At 36.6% G+C, this 21622-nt stretch overlaps 1 protein-coding gene across 2 annotated transcripts in view; it reads right to left on the bottom strand.

Annotated features, from left to right (window-relative positions):
* Positions 1-16689, bottom strand: part of LOC146005179 (uncharacterized) — a 204409-nt gene extending 187720 nt beyond the window's left edge. For both annotated transcript variants that reach the window (XM_083144214.1, XM_083144215.1), the window contains exons 1-3: positions 16530-16689; positions 10627-10731; positions 6928-7142 (exon numbers count right to left, since the gene is read on the bottom strand). In XM_083144214.1, the coding sequence (XP_083000340.1) occupies positions 6928-7142; positions 10627-10711 (300 nt within the window). In that variant the 5' untranslated portion in view covers positions 10712-10731; positions 16530-16689. The remainder of the gene's footprint in view (positions 1-6927; positions 7143-10626; positions 10732-16529) is intronic.
* Between the last annotated feature and the right edge of the window lie 4933 nt (positions 16690-21622).

Genomic DNA, 21622 nt, shown 5'->3' with positions numbered 1-21622 from the left:
GGGCTTCCTGGATAGCATATAGGATCAGGTGGTCACATTGTAATTGGCGGTCTCAGCGGAGGCACATTACAAGCAGTGGTTCACAGACACAACTACACCAACACCCACTGAAGCAGGTATTGGGGATATAATTAAAACCACCAAGTGTATAATAACATGGTTATGCATTCATCCAAAAATTTAAAGGAGTATAATGCATTCCTGTATCTTCCCTCCCCCTACTCCTGCATCTGATGTCAACCTAGAATACCAGATGCTCTCAAAGTTTCAGAAGTTTCATCCTGTACCACAGTTTCTAACAAGGAAATAGACAGAGAAAACTAACTATTGCTAATACCAGTGGTCGGAAGTAGCGCACTACTTGTAGTGTCGCTACTGTAGCTAGCTACAAAATTTGTAGCGGTAGCTGTAGTGGCACTACATTTTGAAAATTGTAGCTGTAGTTGTGCGAAGCTACAAAATTCCTGTAGCTGTAGCGAAATTTTCGCTACAGCTACATTTCTTCTCTGTATTATGAGGAAACTTTTGAAAGTGACCACAGTATTAAAAAAATCGACAATAACGCTTACTTTTGGAGGAGGTTCATAAAGACAGTCTATTGCATGCAAATACTTATAATCTAGATTATAAATATCTTGATATCGCAGATTATAGGTATCTGCGTAATATATTTCATTAGTATAGAATAAATCTAATATCCAGATAACTAAACTGAACTGGTATATATGAATATATTCTGGCTAATGGTTACGTTTTTTTTAAGCTGCATTGCTATTTTGGGGAGAAACATGCCTCGTTTGCAGCAACCCTAAAAAAAGGCCTCATTTGCGCCACCCCAGGAACAAATCCTGTTGATATGCATGGTGTAAGAGGCAGGTAAATGTCATTAATCTCTGTGTAAAACACAACTTGCAGCGCAAAAACGAGCAATCCAGACTCCACTACAATGAAAAAGTAATAGTGCCAGCAATCAATGGTTCAGCATTAATCATTGTTAGAATATAGGATCTCACCAGCAAGAAATTATTGTTACAAGAATGATAGAAATAACTTTCTGGAATTACAATTATTTTCAATATAATATTTTTTCAGAAATTTTAAAATTGCAACGTTTACAACACTCGAGTTTACACATCACTTTCCTCAATATATTTTATGACATTGTAAAAAGTATGTACGAGATATTGACTTTTCTGCAGAAACGATAATTTTCTTAAGTTAATATACAGTTTCCAAATGTATGTAATTCTTCTACTTTTACGTCACTTTTCTGTACCTTTTGCTAATCATGGCATGAGGATGAATGGTTTATTTTGTTATTATCTTATCCAGTGCCGGATTAAGGTGGGTGCTATTGATGCTGCAGCATTAGGCCTATTCCTGAAAGAGGCCCTGATGAAAACAGACAAGAATTTCCGAAAGCTGAACAGTTTTCTTTCGCTACATTAACCTGAAAATAAATCTTAGAATGATATTTGGAGCCCCAATTTCGGATGCCTAGACACAGCGTTACTTATTATACAGTTACTTTTATTATTTGTGCTGTGACGTAACTATAACGTCGTTGTGTTTATTGTTCACCGAATATTTCAAGCATCAGGTCCAATTTCGTCTTAATCTGGCTCTGATCTTATCTAGAGTCGCTTTCTGCCATTTTTGGCTAATTGTGAGAATGAGAAAGAATGGTGAATGATGATGATGAGCAGTGTGGGGAATGGAGGAGCAGGAGGATCCATCCTCCCAACTAGGTGTCTTTCCTAGTTTTTGTTTTGAGTCCACTTTATGCACAGAGACAAGCTAATCCTGACTGGATCTGAACCACTAGTGCCTCCGCCAGGTATCTAACCTGGGACCCTTTGATTACAAGGTGACAAAGTTTCCAATGTGCCTTCAGGGAAGCATTCCCATCAGGAAACTTACATAAAGCATATCTCCACCTGTCGCCCATTCAGCTATACCAAAGAAGCACCCCCCAGCTATCCGCAAAGTTAGAGCAAACATCTAACGAATTACGCTCGTATAACAATCTACGATCGTATTTTCCAGTAAGTACAACTATCATACTAGGGGCTTCTTTTGAATATACATGTGCTGGTTTCAAGTTTTTTTTCTTATGCAGAAGTAGCGCAAAAGTAGCGAAGTAACGAGTAGCGCACATGAGTAGCGTAGTGAGCTACTTTTTAGTAAATGTAACTGTAGCTGTAGTGAAGCTACATTTTTGGAGAAGTAGCGGTAGCTGTAGCGAAGCTACTTTTAAAATGTAGCGTTCTGATCACTGGCTAATACAACCTGAAACTGATTCTGAAGCTATGTTACTTCAACAATAACAAAATAGTACTATTTATTGAGTGATATATTCCCATAACGGAAGTATGCCATTTTAAAAATGTAAGGTAAATATATCTTTGCAAATTATCTGTGTAACCACAGCCATTATACAGGGTGTCATTTTAATGGCACCCACGGACCACAGATACTTATAGAGGACATCAAAACAAACAACTTTTCTCAGCAACATTTTTCTCGTTGGTGCGTCGATTCGACGCTACAGCCGTTCAAAAAAAGACAGTTTTGCCGCCTGGATGCTGGCAACCCAGCCAACATTTGATCGTATCTGTGACGTCATTTCCCGCGTCGAAACGGCACACAGCAGGGTTGCAAGGAACACACAAATTTTGTGAAAAATGATAAACTACCAACCATATTATTAGCTGTAAAACAAAGCAAGCAACGCCTCCGGTAGACCGACATCATAGTGTACCAGCCAGAAGATCAGCAGGGGAAGGGGTAAGTGAACCAACAATATGAGAAATGGGAAAAAACGTATTATCGTAAATATCAGATTATGTCTCAGCCTACATGTCAAATATCAACAACAATAAATTTTATTGGACTTGCAGCTTACATGTGGCTGTTTACGCCCAGCTACATGTCAAATACTTGCAAATCTTGTTGCAAGGTTGGTATCTACAGGTTTGTGTCCAGATGCCTTGTGGTACTTTTGTGCTGATAACGGAAGTATCCGAGGTGCACGTTGTTACATTATGGCTAAAACACGTACAACCAGAGTAACAATGTAATGATGAATCAGTAGCAAATATACTGCCCTGTTCACAGTTGCAAACTATTACATGTGTATCTGGTGCGTAGATAAATACAGTCGTCGGAGTACTACTACTACTTATAACCCTGTATTTTCAACCATTTTTGCCACTTGCCACATAATGCCCTGAATTAACATTATATTACGTGTTGCTTACCTTTGGAATTTTGCGTTCTTTCATTTCTATTTTGTCATCTGTTCAATGTGTCACAGACAACTAGTATCAGAAGGACAAAGTGGATAGACTAAATTGTAGATGCCAACTTGGTAACTAGATTTGCAAATATTTGACATGTAAGCTGAGACAAAATGCAATATGAATTGCATTCTATTTTATCTCTACCATTTTTCGTTTCGTTTGTTTACTTCCTGTTAGGTTACAGAATGTGTTTTCTCATTTTATTTTACAGTACATAATGTGGCTGATTGTAGCTAAGTCATTTTTCATAGAATATGTGTATTCCTGGCAACCCTGTAATGCATCGTTTCACGACAGGATATGGCGTCACAAATGCAATCAAAAGTTGTGTGTGGTTGCCAGGATTCAGGTGGCAAAATGGGCTTTTTTGAATGACTGTAGCGCTGAAATGATGCGCCAACGAGAAAAATGTTACTGAGAAAAGTTGTTTGTTTTGATGTCCTCTATACATTTCCGTGGTCCATGGGCGCCATTAAAATGACACCCTGTATATTATACACTAATGTAACCATGTAGTTTTTATTCTTGATATTTGTATATTTGCTTGATGTTCTTGTCTGAGGATCTTGAAGGAGGTCAAGTTTCACCGTGGACCGTAGAAGGAGGAAATAAGACAAGACAGAGACAATATCCTGGCGGCTTTTATTATCAATGAGTTCCAGTCCTTGGTTGGACTCTGACTCAGAATTGTAGCAGGTCTGGATTCTTATTTATGATTTCTTCATTCCTCCCTGCAACTGTTGTGGATTGGAGTGTTTCCAGTGTCCTGTGGTGATTACAAATATTGATAATATAAATATAATTCCACCACAGACCTCCATCCACTCTAGGCTGTAAATGAAGATTGCCTACATAACCCAGTTCTTGCTTTACAGGCGATAAATACGTCATGAGAAATGTCTTGTCTGCCATCTAGTGGCAGTTATTGAAAACTTTGCCTTCAAGTCTGTGCAACCGAATGCTTATCAGTACAGTTACTTGTTGGTTATCGGCTGGAGTTGGAATACGTAGCTTGGAGTACAACCTCAGGACCTCGCCTGCCCATGCTTCCGTGGATATCATGGGGTGCGCTAACATCTATTTTTGACTACATGGAAATGGAGTTTCTGGTCGAGTGAACCAAAAGTATCGGATGTTACAGTATATTTGTGAAAAATGAGGTGTACATCAAAATTAATAGGGGGTTTGGTTTCATCACTAACATAAGAATTTAAAATTATTATTACACCCTCATTTTATTTAATCTCAGAAAACATCCAACTTCCAAGCATTTTACTCATTCAAAATATAACAGAGAACCTGGATTCTTACGGCAACTACGAGTGTAGGTGTGATTTTAGGTATGTATGAATTTGTGATACTTATGCTGATCATTGTACAGGTATATCTATTTTGTGTTCATGAAAGTACGTGCTTGTTAAGAATATGTGTGAATGTGAAAGATAGGTTTTAATAAATAACCCCCTTTATTAAAAGATTACATAGTATATATATGTATGTATGTATGTATGTATGTATATTATGTAGGGATTTACAAATTAGAGATAATCATCATCATATTACTTGATGTTTATTGATTAATTGAGATTGTTAAAAGGGAATTGTTTTATCAAAAACTATATTGACGTTAAGAAAATATGTTGAATATAAGCAAGTCAAATTCCACATCTACTATTTTCTTGAGGATCTATACAAAAGAGGAATTCTAGATATAGGTATTGATAGTATTTCTTCTCCTGAAGGATAGTCACAACGAGGAGGAGTAAAACTAAATTTACCTTTTTATTTTTTATGATGATAATGGTCCAAGGGGAGTATTAGATATGTTTGGATGGTACACACAGAGGGACCAGATGATCCTTCTGGTACAACATTCTCGTCTATTGAGAAAATTAATTAGTCTTGATGCTAGCTCAGTTATATCCACGGGCATTTTTTTGGTTCTTTATTACTTATGCGGAATTTTGGATAAAGGGAGGGCACAGGTCCAGCATTTTTTCTAATTGTATAGCTTCCTAATTATATATTTGCTTTCACTATTGTCTCCCTCTAAATCAATAACAACGCATGAGGTTATATCGCATAAGAAAGTGAATGGTGAAGTGGTATAAAAATATTAATAGCAAGTGCAAAAGACTATATACCTGTTATTTAAATAATAGAGATTAAGGACACAGACCAGCAAGGCATCACAGTCCATTGCATGGCAGTTAGTGCATCCTTTCATATTGTTTACATTGCATAACCTCAGGTCACTCATTTGTTAACTGATTCAGTGCACCTTTGCTTGCCAAAATATCATGATGATAAATTGCTGACATGATATATATCACCAAAATATCATGACAATACATTGTCTAGTGGATATCGCCTGGACGATATTTTTTCAATATCACGATATATCATCTGGATGATATATCAGCCAATACTAGTTTGTACATTGGATCGTTCGGTCCTATTTCAATAATCATCGGTGGTAAATGGATGGAATTGTTTCATATTCTCATTCATATTTCAACATCAAGACAGACAATGGATTTCTATCATCCTTCTTACAGTATCTTCATATCACAACTGAAGAAACCACCAGAAATAGAACAGAACTCCATGGTGCAACATGCCTTTAAGAAACAAATTGTGCCAAGTGGCTTTTCATTGGCTGGCATTTCGTTAGCATGTCAAGTCCCCACCCCATCTTTCACGACACCTACTGAGATCAAACCTGGGACTACCTATAAGAAAGGCAACAACAATACTATTCAACTGCATGCAATACACATTTCACATCACTATCACAAATTATATTATAAAAGAGCACAAAAAAAGGTAAAGTGCTCCCCTGTGCTTAGCACCATGCCATGAAGGCGTATAGTGGTGTGGGGGTAACGCCCCACACTTTCTTTATCCGGTCATGAGTGGGGGTGATGTGATCAGCATCACGCCCCTGACCGATTTTACCCCCCAGGGTTTCCCACAGGTACCCATGTTATTCGACACTGGGTGGGCACCGGGGCCGCTTCCAACGTTAGAAAAGTTCCCGGATTTGAACCGGCCGGGGATCGAACCTGGGACCTTGAGCATGGTAGTCAGATGCGTTACCGACTGAGCCACCGCGGCCGAATTATAAAAAAGCATACCTTTATTAATCCGATGCTACTCGTGGTCAGATCTGTCATGCTGTTAATCATGGGTGAGCGCTCACCCCATGTATTTTTGTATTTGCAATTATGTTGTTTCCTAAATTTGACTGAGATCAGGAAGTTTATTCAATATATGTATATTTTATTTACGAATAATACACATTTTAATGCTTCGCTTACTTTATTTAAGAAGAAAAAAAAATCTATTGTAACTCATTGCCACGCAAAACTACAGTTGCTCGTGGGTGAACACCATGTTCCCTTCGTCTAGTGCCTCTGACACAACTGAAACAAAGATGGCTCACAGAACGTTAGCAAAAACTCATATTTCGGATGGTGGTATTATTGAAAGAGATACTCGGAAACAAAGGTAGATGAGAGCTTGGCTCTCACACTTCCACGATGCTCAAATTACAATCATTTGAAAGCAGCGCTCACCAGCGAATAACAGCAGCTTAATGATAAGCTATTGGCAAATTCATTACCTTCAATTGTTTCCATTTGTGTACAATGTTTTTTAGGTCTTCACAAAAATTATTCAAATGTGTTTTCACCACATATGACTCTTTTGTCACTCTTTGCTCAATGTCTTCATTCACTTGCGTTAGACTTTTGTGAAACAAATTTAGAGTTTCTGCATGGCGCTGCTTTCGAGCCTCGTCTACTGAAGAAATCACGTCGGAAGGAGCAGAAGGAGGAGCTTCAAGAAAAAGAATAAATGAAACTGTTAATACGTAAAGTAAACTTACAAATATATAAAAACATGTGTGAAAGTAGCCCAGATACAAGTCATCTCATTAATGTGGCCTATATTTCAGGGCAAGAACTTGGAAGCAAATTTACAATTTATTAAACTTGAAAATGTTTTGATTAAAAACATTAAAGTAACTTTCTACTTTATGCATAATGTGTCAATAAAAATGGTAGACTGATAAAGAATGAGTGTCTCGAGAAGGGGCAAGTGTCCTTCCCTCCTGCCAGGTAGGGTGACTACAGTAGACTCATGATTAACTGAGTCCCAATTAACCAAGGCTCCAGGTTAACCGGGGGAGTGGTTGGAAAACATTGCGCTTCATAACATACCCCCTGTTTGTTTACTAGTAAGTTGGAGTCAAGTCACCATCCAAGCTGCACGTGTTCGTTACATTGTCAGTGTATCCGATTGTTATGGTGGTGTTTAAATCTGTGTAGGCCTATTCTAAGTGAGTAATGTAGTATAAGTGGCAAACGGAAAAGGTGTGTGGTTTCTCTGGAAATAAAATTCAACGCAATAAAAAGGTTGGATAAAGGTGAGTCTAATAAAAAGGTTGCTGCTGATTATGGAGTTGGGGAAGTGACTGTTGGAGATGTAAGCGGAAGGACATTGAAAAGTGGGTGAGTCAAAGTGTGAGCGGGGGCAGTGGTTTAGTGTGGAAAATGATGAAGAAAGGTGAATATGAGCAGACGTCCGAGGCTTTATTTTTGTGGTTTTCACATCTGCGAGGTGCGGGAAGTCCAGTAAGTGGTATTATGGTGCAAGCTAAAGGCAATAGAATTTCAAAAGTGATGGATGGGTGGACAGATGGAAGAAGAGATACGGCATTAGACAGCTCAACATTACTGGGGAAAAATTGTCAGCTAATTCATCTGAAGTTGCTGAATTTCAATCAAAAATGATAGAAGTTGTTTTGCTTGATGGACTGACATCAGATCAAATCTTCAACTGTGATGAGACAAGCTGAACTTTAGAATGCTTCCTAGCAAGACTTTGGCTGCGAAATCAGAAAAAAACGCTCCTGGGTTCAAAAAGAGTAAGGAAAGAGTGACTATTTTACCCTGTGCCAAAACATCTGGCTCCCTTAAGTTAAGACCCCTCCTGATTGGAAAGTCAAAAACCCAAGACCGTTTAAAAATGTTAATGTCACTTGTCTCTCTTTCACCATGCGTGGATGGACAGCACACTTTTTTATGACTGGTTTTTCAAGGAATTTGTTCCTGTGCTTGAGGCATTTCTAATACGAAAAAAGCTTCCTAGAAAAGCGGTATTGTTGATGGACAACGTGCCTTCCACCCAGGTGCCAACGAACTTTGTAGCAGCGATATTAAAACCATGTTCTTGCCACCTAATGTGACCTCACTAATACAGCCCCTGGATCAAGGGGTTCTTGAGACTTTGTAAAGAAACTACCGGCGGAGGTTTCTTCAGATTGGATGAAGGGATGGGCATAATGGAAGCTCTGAAAAAAAATAACGGTGAAAGATGTTTCATATTGGATTGCCGTGAGATGAAGTTAAGAACTCAACACTTCAAAGATCATGGTGAAAGCTGTTTGGCTTGGAGAAATCCAACGAAACTTTGCCGGGATTGAATGAAAATGTCTCTCAACTCATCCAGCTAGCTAATGAGCTACCAGCGGAAACACCAATCGAAAATGAAGACATCCTCGAGTGGTGTAACCAAGATCAACAAATGGAGCTGACTGACGACGCTACTGTTGATATGGTCATCAATCCTGAAGAAAATTACAAGGAGCACGACACTGACGAGAGCACCCCGAAAATATCACATTCTGAGGGACTGAAGGCGATCGAAGCTGCTATAGCCTACATTGAACAGCAAGAAGAGTCTACACCGCTCGATCTACTCTCCCTACAGCATTGGCATTACATCGCAGCGTCGAAGAGAGGAAAGAGGTTAGTCCAAAAAACTATGAAAGACTTTCTGAAAAAGTAATCTTTTCATTTACGTTGTACTAGTAATAAATAATTACTATAAAGTTAAGAGTTGTTTCATCATTTACGACCTATTAGCACATTATCTCCGTAATTATCCGAGTTTTTCCGTATCTGAGGTAGTCTCGGTCCCAATTAGCTTGGATAATCGCGAGTCTACTGTATGATATGTTGAAACAAAAACAGGACATTCCAAGGAGATCAGTTCACCCCCCCCCCTGAAAATTCGGTTAGGCCTCATTATAAAATTACATTATCATTATTATTAATGTATTATTTATTAATAATAATATATTAATAAATGGGTTTGCATAAATGATACATCATAAACAATAAATGAAATACAATCTCCCTTCCCTTTGTCAAAAGTATTTGCATCAGTGGTTCCCAAAGTGTGTGCCATGGCTGGCTTACTGGGATGCCATGAAATGTTCCAATATTTTCACTGTAATGACACTTACTTGTTAGTCAAAGGCATGTTTGTTCCAAATTGGCTTAATTTAGTACTTTTTACATGTAAAATGTTCCTGAATTTGAAACATGTGTTTATTTCTTAACTTAAGGCAAGCAACCTAACCACACTAACTAGGCGTTCCAAGTGTTATACAGGCTTACAATTTGACTTGGGCAATGTGGAAAAATCTTGAAACACTAAGGGTGCCACGAGACAAAGAAAACTGAGAACCCCTGGCTTGCATTGTGTTTCTGGTCACTCCTGATCAACCTTCGATGTTGTCTTATGCTGAAATTGAGAAGAGCCAGAATTATTTATCAGAAGAATCAATCTTATCAAGAAAAAAAATATTCATCAACCTAAATTATAAAAACTTCCCACGTATCTGACACAAAACGAAATTTTCCTCTCTAGTTTGTGGAAACATGCAGGAATTTAAATTCTTGTTGCAGGCCCATATATGCTTCTTGGCCATGCTTAATCAATCCTCTACAACTAACGGAACACACAAAGTAATACAACCTGTGATGCAAGCTAACTTAAACAGTAAACTGCTGTCTGCTCGAACATTCTCAACAACAATGAAACATTTTGATTTTATGAAGTGCTTGAAACACTGTCCAGCTGTTTTGCCACGGTGATTCCATGATGCTATAGTTTAAAAATTTCATGAACTTCTTTTTTAGTATGAATGTCTGCCAAATTTAGATTTGGTTTTCAAGCTATCTGTAGACTTTCATAAAACGGGACGACCAGGACATGCCTCTGAAACGGGACATACTGTCAGGGCGATTAGTGTCAGCCTTTAATTATATATTTCACACATTTTATTTTATTTGAGTTACAGTAATTTGCATTATTTATTATAATTAATTGATAAATTTGTAAGACTGGTACAGATTGTCGCAGGAACACCTTCAGACTGGAAAACCAACGTGGACATTCATGACTAACAATATATATAAAAAACAAGACTAGCTACCATGAATAATTGCAAAAATGATCAACAAACATTTACCATCATCTAGTAACTGCTGAACATACAAAATATCATGATTGGTCTCCGTTGCTTTGCTTTTATTTGGTGATGTTTCATGGGTCATTGCTTCAAGTTGTTTATTTACTATAAGAGAAAAATAATTCATTACTGCATGTGAAATAATTACATTATTTGCAACTACAATTAAAAAGGAAAATAAAATAAACTCATATATTTGTAATACTTTAAAGAAGCTTTACCATAGAAAAGTATCTTAAGTTCATGGGATTATAATGGTGAGCAATGGCAGCCATTAGGGGCAGCACTTTTTTCCCCCACGTTAGGCTTTGTCTACCAAGAGAGTAGACTTTTCTTGCCCCCAAAAGTTTTTGCACCCAATTGCCACCACTGATGGTGAGTATGACAGCCCTAGCATTTTTACAATATAGAATAGTTATTTCTCATTAACAGGCTTTAGGTAAAGGGAAAGAAGTACTTTGATCCATAACAATGTGCTTATATTCTTCCTGTACTTTCATTAGTAAAGTATTAAGCCTAACTTCCTTTCTACTGCATGATACATCTGTCCCTCTCAATTTTCCATGATACACTATTTATGTGTGTGTAATGTGCATGCGTGTATAATGTGCATGTGTGTATAATGCGGACCCTGGTATTTGATGGAGAAAAGCAACAAACAATTATGTCTCGTATACCATAATGTGAGTACAATTCAGGATCAAGAAAATGCTTTCTTAGTTACAGGTCACGAAGCTGTTGCTATGCTGATCAAGGGTGTAACATCGTACCTATTCAATGAGTCACCTGTTGCTATGTGGACCAAGAGAATATTGTCTTGTGTATACAACGAGTAACCAACAAATGCCACTTTCCCCTCTCTTGACACTGTGTTTAGCATCCTAAAGCTTTTTACTTGTGTGACCACCATGTTTATTCTGTAGTAGAAGAAAGCAAGATCAAAATTATTTTATGGATTTGCAGTGCTTAGGAAGTTATTTTCTATTATTCCTTACGCGACAAATACCACTGGTCCACATCCCATGTGATGGGACGTGCATGCTCGATTTCTGCCAGAACAGCAGTTTCTTGGTGTCACAAAACGTTCTGTTACAATGTGACAATCATGAGAAATGGCAGTTTTAGTGTTTTTTTTAAAAAAATAAAGAAATCCAAGCTGTTAATTTGTATTTGCTCCTGTTGATATATACATATTATATGCAGTGACATAGTATAAACATGCCTGGTTTTAATGTTGGCTGTCCGAATTATTCCATGCATAATACACACAACAGTTTTTGGGGTCCAAAGGTTTGGAAAAAAATGTGCATTATGCATGAGTACATACAGAATTACATTTTTACTAGGAAAAAATGGTTAACACATATTAACAGAAAAGGCACAAAAATACTTTGGTGCCAGTTAAAATAAACATGGAAGGTGGTTGGAAGTTTGGCTATAAGGCCAGCTTTAGACAAAAGCATTTCCTTTAACAGTTTTGCTAGCATAAATGCTATGTAAATGCTCCCCAAAATCTTATAGCAGATAGTACTTTACACGAAAGCATTTCATGGAACATTTCAGTTAGCTTTTGCGATTACAATGTATAATACATACAGCATGAAAGGCACATCGAGTTACACCATCTATGGTTAAGTGCACAGTCTTTACAATTAAAAAAACTAAAATATTATTCCTAACGTGTACAGTAAACATTGTAAAGTATGTATTTAATTAGCTCCATTCATCTCTGCGTAAAACAATTGAATATGAAATGTTATTCTTCTCGGTTGAATAGTTATCGTCTTTTAAAAATATGAAGTGATACATTGTTTACATTTCATGCAGCCACCATTACATCTGCACTCGTGGCCTAGAGGTTGCTTCTGATTGGTTATGCTACGAAAAATGCTATGGAAATAGGACGGATCCTATCCTTGAGAAATGCCATAAAATTTCTCACTTTACTTTACACAGTAGCATTTTGGTCATGGCATAAATGTTAAAGAAAATGCTTTTGTCTAAAGCGGGCCTAATTCATGTTAGTGGAATAATGGTACCACTTTGAACAGATCAATTTATTGGTTTCATTTCTTTATACTTTGTTCATATCTTTTGTGGACATTAAGGACACAGTGCAAGCAAATTTCCTTAGGAAAAAAAAATTAACAACTACTAAAAAACACCTTCCTAAAGATTGAGTTTGTGTTTTAAGTCCAGTTTAAGCACAGTAAGACTAATTGGGACTGGACCTACAGTTTAAAATGGGATCTGAACCACTACGGAACCCCTTAATTACAAGGTGATGATGCTACCACTGCTCCATTGGGAAGGCACACCTTCCTAAAGGACAAGGAGTTAAATGTTGTTAGTACAATATATAAATCTTCTTTTCACATTTTATGAAGGAACATGTTACAAGTTTTTGTTTCGATATTCATGATTTTACACAACTTTTGTTTTAGACAAAAGGCTCACACTTAACTGCATCCACAAAAAAGACACAAAGCATGAGTGCTAGTTGATGTTGTAAAAATATGCTCTTCAAAACATTTTAATCAGCTTCCATTCGAAGAAATTGTTGACATGCACCATGATGGAAAAAAAAATCTGTTTTGGGGCTTGTGGTTTTATTTATATTTATCAAATAATCAGGTGCAATTTGTAATTTTATCAGGAAGGAGGGTGAACTTGGTGGGTAAGCTAACATATATTTGCCAATACTTCCCCAGAAAAGTAGGTTTCTATTAATTTAAAACTCACAAGCCATGCAGTATCTCTCCATTGCATAAAAAGGATAGCAGTTATGACTGCAACAATCACAGAGCCATCTGCCTCTTGTGAGTTGTGTATAAGCTCTATACCAGGGTGCAGGAGAGATGGCTCAAGAAAGGGGTAGAGGAACACATGGAAGAACAGGTGGCATTTTGTCCCAAAAGACAGCTACAAGATCATGAGTATACAATACGCACTGTTATGGAGAAAATAATTGTCAAGAATAGGAATATATTTCTAGTCTTTCTTCATTTAGATGCTGCAAGTTGTATTTTCCTTTAAGTTTTTATGGTGTATTATGTACTGTTCATATGAACAGTAAGTCTGTGGTATTATTCCATGCAATAATGGCTTAGGAAAAGGAAACAATACAGGGTGTTTCCGGGCTGGTGATACAAACTTTCAGGGATGATGGAAAAGGGCACATGTATCAATTTGACCAGGGTTCCTTATCTCAAATTGATACATGTGCCCTTCTCCATCATCCCTGAAAGTTTTGTATCATCAGCCCGGAAACACTCTATATAATTAGGTCTGTTGCATTCTATTTGACACAAAGGATTTGTGCCTAAAAGTACTTTTGTACATGATGGAACAAAATGTAACATGTCAGTCATTTATCTTTGGATCTGACTGTAAAACATGTAATCGCTAAAATCACACCAGAGAAAAGTATTAAGTAAATACCTTTTAGTACGTATTAGTTAGCTGCCTCGTTTGAGAATTTGAAACCTAAATCTGTAGCCCCTCACTTATTTCAGACTGGTGCCGTCACTGCCAACAAATCAAGCAGTGGCCGACCACCAGGAACAATCGCTCTTTTCCCCTTAAAATTCTTGAGCTCAGTCATTGGACAAAGTGAGTTCTGTGCATTCATTCCCTTTGGGTCAATTGGACTGCAGTAATTTAGTCAACCATTAACTGGATTTTTAAACATGTCTTTTTGATGCAAAATACGCATATAACACAAATGAAATTCACTAATAATTCACAAAAATAAGAAAAAAACTAAAGAGAAAATATAACAATAGTAATATTGTTTAGGCAGATTTAGCTCAAAAGGAACTATGATGCCGGAATGAGTAGCACATATGTTTGCCTTTAGCTGAAGGTCTAGGAGGCAGCCGACTGTTCCTTTTCCCGAAGTGTCATGAAACATGCAGAGTGCTAGCAACATACCAAAGCCATCTGCTGGCTAGCAGTAAGAACACATGTCTCACAGCTTTCACAACAGTGAAACAACACAAGTGACTACAAAAGAATAGTCTGAGAATACTGTAAAAATAAAGTGACCATAAGAACACAAGTAATAAATAAGTGTTTTCTACTTTGTGAGGACTCATCCTCGTCATTCCATGGAATAACCAAACATTTTTGTGACCTTTCTGTGCACAAAATATATGTTTCAGTCTTGCTTTGTTTAATATATTGTACCTTACAGAATATATTCAGATCCTTAATGTTAAATGTATGTTTCCAATCTATAAGAACAATATTTTTTAACAAAAGCCCTGTCTAGTTTGCTGCACGTTTTGACACTCGGCGTAGTGCAGGTGTACCCCGGTGTCAGGCTGATGCAAGGAAATGATGTTTAACGAAGTAGACAAATAGCGGTGTTCAAGTTCACCACTGGCCGCGGTGGCTCAGTCGGTAACGCATCTGACTACCATGCTCAAGGTCCCGGGTTCGATCCCCGGCCGGTTCAAATCCGGGAACTTTTCTAATGTTGAAGCGGCCTCGGCGCCCACCCAGCATCGAATAACATGGGTACCTGGGGGAAACCCTGGGGGGTAAAGGTGGTCAGGGGCATGATGCTGATCACATCATCCCCAATCACGACCGGATCAAGAAAGTGTGGGGCGTTACCCCCACACCCCCTATACGCCTTCATGGCGTGGTGCTATGCACAGGGGAGAACTTTTACCAAGTTCAGAAGATTCAACAAATGTCTGCCTGCTGCTTTAAACGTTCATTTGATTAGTAAGCATGCACCACGTGACCATACACGCGGTGATGTGCATCTACGTGTAAACAACGATAGTCTACATTCTACACGTAGACGATGAGATCTATGTAAACAACATGGCAAAAGGTGATAAACTTAGTGAAGGGCGCTGTGGAATTAAAATAAAATTATACTGCAAATCAGTTGGCAATGTGTGAGGATAACATTTCATAGTCTTCCTTGCAAATTCAAACAATTTCTCACCTAGGAAAAACCAACATAGGAAATATTCTAGTGTTTTATGGAAAAAAATACCACTTTTGCCTCATGACTGTCATCTGTTTTTTTTTTCATATGATATATCTTCTTTCATACTTGATGATAGAAGAGAAGATAATTTTTGTTATAAATTGGATTCTTGTCAGTTCGTTAGGAACCAATATTAACGGAAAATGTCAGTTTCCCTTCATGGAAGCCTTGAAAATTAATTTTAATGTACTTTAGATTGCCTACGTAGTCTATGTAAACTACAACCCAATGTAATTTACACGTAGATTACATGTAGACAACACAAGTAGATGTAAACTTAGTGTACAGCACATCACTGCATACACCGTTCCAGAATTTAGTGCAAACGGTGAAGGCAACAAATACACTACTTGACACCGAATCGACTTAGTAGACGGTATTGCACTCTGTAACCAACTAGACGTTTCAGTACCTAGTACAAATAACATAGGTGGACAATTTTATGAAGTTGTCAACATAAGGTTGAATAATGTCCTAGCATCCATAGATTCCGCGTTGTAAATCACATTTGCCTTCAAAACAATATATATTTACAAGGGAAAAAAAATCCTAAAATTTTGAAGCGGCCTCTTACCAGGTCACAGATGCCATGGTCAATCAGGACAAGAAGCGAGGGGAAAACTTCAATTGTGTTAATGCAGGCGTTTGCTATAAAACCCTACCTCTAAGAGCAGATTTGAAATAATAAAAATTACAGTAACATTGTAGAATTCATCTTGGACAAGATTATATATTTGAAGTTACTTAAATAATTTGATGATCTAACGGGGACATTTTCAAATAAATGGATCACGTCCTCGTATGTGCACTGTCTACTTTCTTTGTTTATTCCAAGTACGCGCAAAAATTGTAGTGTTTATTTTAATGTCGTAAAAAATATAAGTAATCAAAGTACCTTAGACTTTTCCTTCATAAATACCGCTACTCGGATGCACTCGCAGATTGATAACACTGCAAGTAACAACAGGCAAATTGTACAAAAATGTTTGTAGCAGCAATGCCGAACATTTACATCGAGCATGATCACAGATTATGTGCGGAACATAATATTAAGAATTGGGAACCCTGGCGCAAAGCTTATCAACTGCATTGTGAGCGCTTGATTTAATTCCTGATACTCGTAAAACGTGTAAAACAAAGTGAACATGTTGATGGACGATTTGACATATGCAACAGTTTTCTGGGACTTACTGGGTATCCCTTATCGCACAATGCAAGAGCACCCTTGCGTTCACAGATTGCGTTTTCACGTACTTGCGAAAAGCTTTCTATGGGTGCGTTCCGAAAGTCTTAACGAAATGAACGCATTCAACGAAAATAACTGGGCTCGTGAATCTGGTGAAACCAGTTATTTTACGGACTTATGGGACTATCTAGGCGAAAGCGCAGGCGCAGCTTTTTGTTTAGAGAAAGTTTCCGCATGGCGTCAGCGGAAGGAATGTCCTTATGGCAAAAATAAACTCTATTATGGCCACTGTTACTCATTTTAATCACATTCTAAGAACGGTCAAACCATACTTATCTTGTGCATGTTGCTTCATATCGCTATCTGTTAAAATTATAATACATTTTCCGAACTAGTGCAGTTTGAATCCACCAGCACGCGCTTTGTCTGCAAGGAGCAGACGATTTTCACGGAACAAACCAGCATCCTGGCCCGTGCGTTTGGTGAATCTCGTTCTTGCACGAAACGCACGGAATGCGACTTTTGGGACAGCATAATGAAACTCACGGATCGCACGGAAGCACTTATGGAACGGCGAGTTACCATAACTCGTTTAACGCTTTAAACTCGTGCGACTTTCGGAACGGGCCCAATGTTTTCAGGCTCGTAGCGAGGCAGGGCCCAGGGGGGCTGAGCCCCTCCTGGAACTACCGTCAGCCCCCTTGGCAATGAGGTCAGCGCCCTTGACATTAGGTTAAACTATTTTGTGTAATTTGTTTGCAGTGAAAAGTGAAAATGTAGATGGCAGATATTATTTTCCTCACAACTTTGCTGAAGGATAAATTCAGGGAGCATGAATAGGAGCTATTATATTCGTTCATCTTATTTATAAGAAGAAGAGTTAAGTAGCTGCAAGTATTTAGGAGATTCTCTTCTCTAGACTTCAGAAAGTTTCTTCACAGGGGGCGTCTTTATGTCTTCGTTGCCCCTGTTGCGACAAGTTCATGTAATTACATCTATTTTGTTATTTGCTAGAAAAACGAACTAACGAAACTATTTCGTTGAAGTTGAAACAAAATTTAAATACAGATATACTATCTAAGAATGCAATTCTAAATCATTAATTCCAACAATTTTATCAGTCTGACATTAAATTAATTTCATATCTACTTTTCTGAAGAAAGTTTAGTTGGGACTTAATTTGTAATCCGACCTGTCATCGAGAACCGGAAAAACCTTACATTTCATTAGATAATTTTACCATTAGTCTATCCTCAACATAGCATGATAACTTTTACAATGTTTTGTATATTTTAAAATATCGGCATGTCAACTTTGGTAAGTTTGGAACTATAAAGGTCACTGATGACTTCTTTGTACACGATACCCCCTTTACGTGTCTAAACTACTTCATGAAATAACTAAAAAAATCTTATATTGTTAACAAACTTTGTAAAATATGCAATGCAGGACTATTTCAGGAGATTCAAATTGTTAAGCAAATTCCAAGTCATGCTGTGCACACTGATGGGATGGCAAATACATTAGGCTGTTGCGAGAGAGAGAAATTCTACGAATATTACATTGAATTTTTCAAATCTAAGAAGGTATTTTGCAAGAAATCATGACAGGGCAAAGCACATGGAAAGAACAGGCCTCCAAACCTGTCCAAACAGATTTGCATGAGTAGTAGAGGACCGTCTTAAACTCAATCGCTGCATGGGTGGTCTTTAATTTGCACGTATTTATAACTAATTTGCACGGGTTTTAATTAATTTGCGCGTACTTAGAATTTATTTGCAAGTATTTAGAATACTTTACATTTATGTATTTGCATGTTTATAACTTTATATGAATATATAATTATTTACTTTATGAAAAATATGTATATAGAAGGTAATTAGAGGTACTAAATGCTATGCATATGGTTTTATATTTATTACTGCAAAGTATGTAATGTATAAAATGTTAATATTAATGTTTATAGTATTGAAAATAAGAGTTTATGGTTTATGATCCGCTATGAAGGGTGTTAATGGTACGAAAGAAGACGGTCCCGGTACTCGAACCCGCGATATGCAATATTATTAATTAGTGCTATGTAATAATGTATGTTATATGGTATGTAATATATTGAGCGGAGACGAACTATGCATAACGTGTGAGCTGAGTCTGATGCCAGACAGACAAGGGTGAACTCCGCGCAGGTAGAGGAGAAAGGAATTTGGGGAGTGTGCGTTCAAGGTCAAATGACGTCACAACGTCAGAACAAAGAAGGAATCTGATTCACCAATCAGAGAACGCGTCGGTAGATTTTCAGAACCGGTTTTTCTAAGGTTAACCAGTACGCAAGAACAGGAGAAAGGTATGCAATACTGTAGGGCAGGGGAGGGATTGATCCAGACAACAAAGGATGTCTGGAATGCGCAGCAATGGTCAAATCTCTGAAGCTATGCGTCGCTTGTAGAACTGGTTTCCGCCGCCAATTAATATTCCGCTCAGGGTTGCCCCAACGCACAGGCCGCTTTAGCGCAGGTTTTTTTTATCTGTACTATGAAGAAGGGAGAGCTATCAGGGACGGGGCCTACAGTTTTCACTATTTGTTTTTATCACGGGGTAACGAACCTAGGACCCTTTGATTATTGATTTAGGTAGTAAATGTATGTTACTGTGTGCTATTTAACTTAATTTTGAGTTTATTTTTGACCAAACTTTGACTTTATGTCAAACATTTTCACAGCTTATCCTTATTTTTACAAAAATAACACTATTTATACTATTCAGGAAACATTTTTTATTAAATTTTGGACTCGCAAAGACATTTTTTTCAACTTTTAATTTATTATTTTACAATTTTATGTTAATTTTTTACCAAAATAACACTATTTATACTATTCAGGCAACATTTTTTATTAAATTTTGGACTCGGAAAGACATTTTTTTCAACTTTTAATTTATTATTTTACAATTTTATGTTAATTTTTTACCAAAATAACACTATTTATACTATTCAGGCAACATTTTTTATTAAATTTTGGACTCACAAAGATATTTTTACAACTTTTTAACTTATTATTTTACAATTTTATACCTATTTTTAACCTAAATAACACTATTTATACTATTAAGGAAAGATTTTTAGTTATATTTTCGACACACAAAGACATTTTTTCAACTTTTAACTTATTATTTTACAACTTGATATTAATTTTTTACAAAAATAACACTATTTGTACTATTCAGGAAATACTTTTAGTTACATTTTCGACACACTAAGTGTGTGTTCTCAACTTCTATCTGTTTATTAGGCTTATTATTACCAACATAATACAATTCAATCTGTTCAGGAAAGACTTTTAGTTACATTTTCGACACACAAAGTGTGTGTTCTCAACTTCTATCTGTTTATTTCACAAGTTTAGGCTTATTATTACGAAAATAACACAATTCAATCTGTTCAGGAAAGATTTTTAGTTATATTTTCGACACACAAAGTGTGTGTTCTCAACCTTTATTTGTTTATTTCACAAGTTTAGCCTAATATTTACTCAAATAACACGATTTGAACGTGTTTTTTTATTACATTTTGGACACACACGCACTCACACACACACATCCACACACACACACACACACACACACACACACACAGCTATATTTTCCAAGTTTACAGGATTATTCTCTAAGTTTACTCAAATAACACAATTTAGATGTATTTTGAATTAAATTTTGTACACATGAAGTGTGTTTCGTCAAGTTTTACCCTTTTATTTTACAAGTTTAGGCTTAATATTACTCAAATAACACAATTTAATCCAGTCAGGAAGGATTTGTTATTATATTTTGGATGCACAAAGAGATGTTTTCAACTTTTTTTACTGATTTTTTGCAGGGTATGTATTAATTTGTATTAATTTGTTTTGTATCATATATACATTTACAAATTTTTAACTTAGAGTTTAGTATTTATTTAAATCTTTTCAAAAACACTAAAGAAAAAGTACTTTTAGCTAAAATGTAAGCCACAGAATATATTATTATTATTATTATTATTATTATTATTATTATTATTATTATTATTAGGGTTTACTGATTTCCACTATGCTATTTTTGGTTCTGTATTTCTATATGTATTTATTTAGGTCAGGTTACGCCTGCTACGTAGGAAAGTTTGTTTATTTTAGAGTTTGCTGAGTATTTTGTTAATTTTATACTAGGTAAAGTTTCCTGAATATATCAGGTAGGGCTCCATCCATATACTTTTGTTTTTGCTATTTTGGAGATGATGCGATCAGCACCACTCTCCATTTGATTTTGATTTTATGTACCCAATATTATTTTAAGGCTTAGTGAATTCTAGAGCCTATTTATGCAGGAGAGAGGGCTTGAAAAGTTTGATCTCAGATAACCCACAACTATTATTTTAAAGGATATTTTATAATTATTATGTGCCACTAGAATATCAAAGTTTGCTTAATTGTTATGTCTGTAACACTGTTATTGTCTTTATAGCTAAGTTTTACTGGATAAAGTACACGAAATGTTTAACATTTCGACTATTTGCATTTATATGAGGCAAAATTTTTAGTGTAACGAAAATTATTGTGTGTCTATAAAGACTGAAATCCCTTTACCGATGGGTCCATAACTGGACGCTTACCAACATTGTTTTTTAAAAATATATATAACCATTTATCAATATATTGACAATTCACAGGACAAGACGAAGTTCACAGACGACTGACTATATGAACCATAGGTCCACTTGCTAAAATTTTTTTCTATGCTAGAAGAATAATTTAGCCTTATAGCCTTTTTCAAGG

The sequence above is a fragment of the Lepisma saccharinum genome, chromosome 23, assembly GCF_977018435.1.
Source record: "Lepisma saccharinum chromosome 23, izLepSacc3.1, whole genome shotgun sequence".
NCBI lineage: Eukaryota > Metazoa > Arthropoda > Insecta > Zygentoma > Lepismatidae > Lepisma > Lepisma saccharinum.
This window is presented reverse-complemented; position numbering and strand designations above follow the sequence as displayed.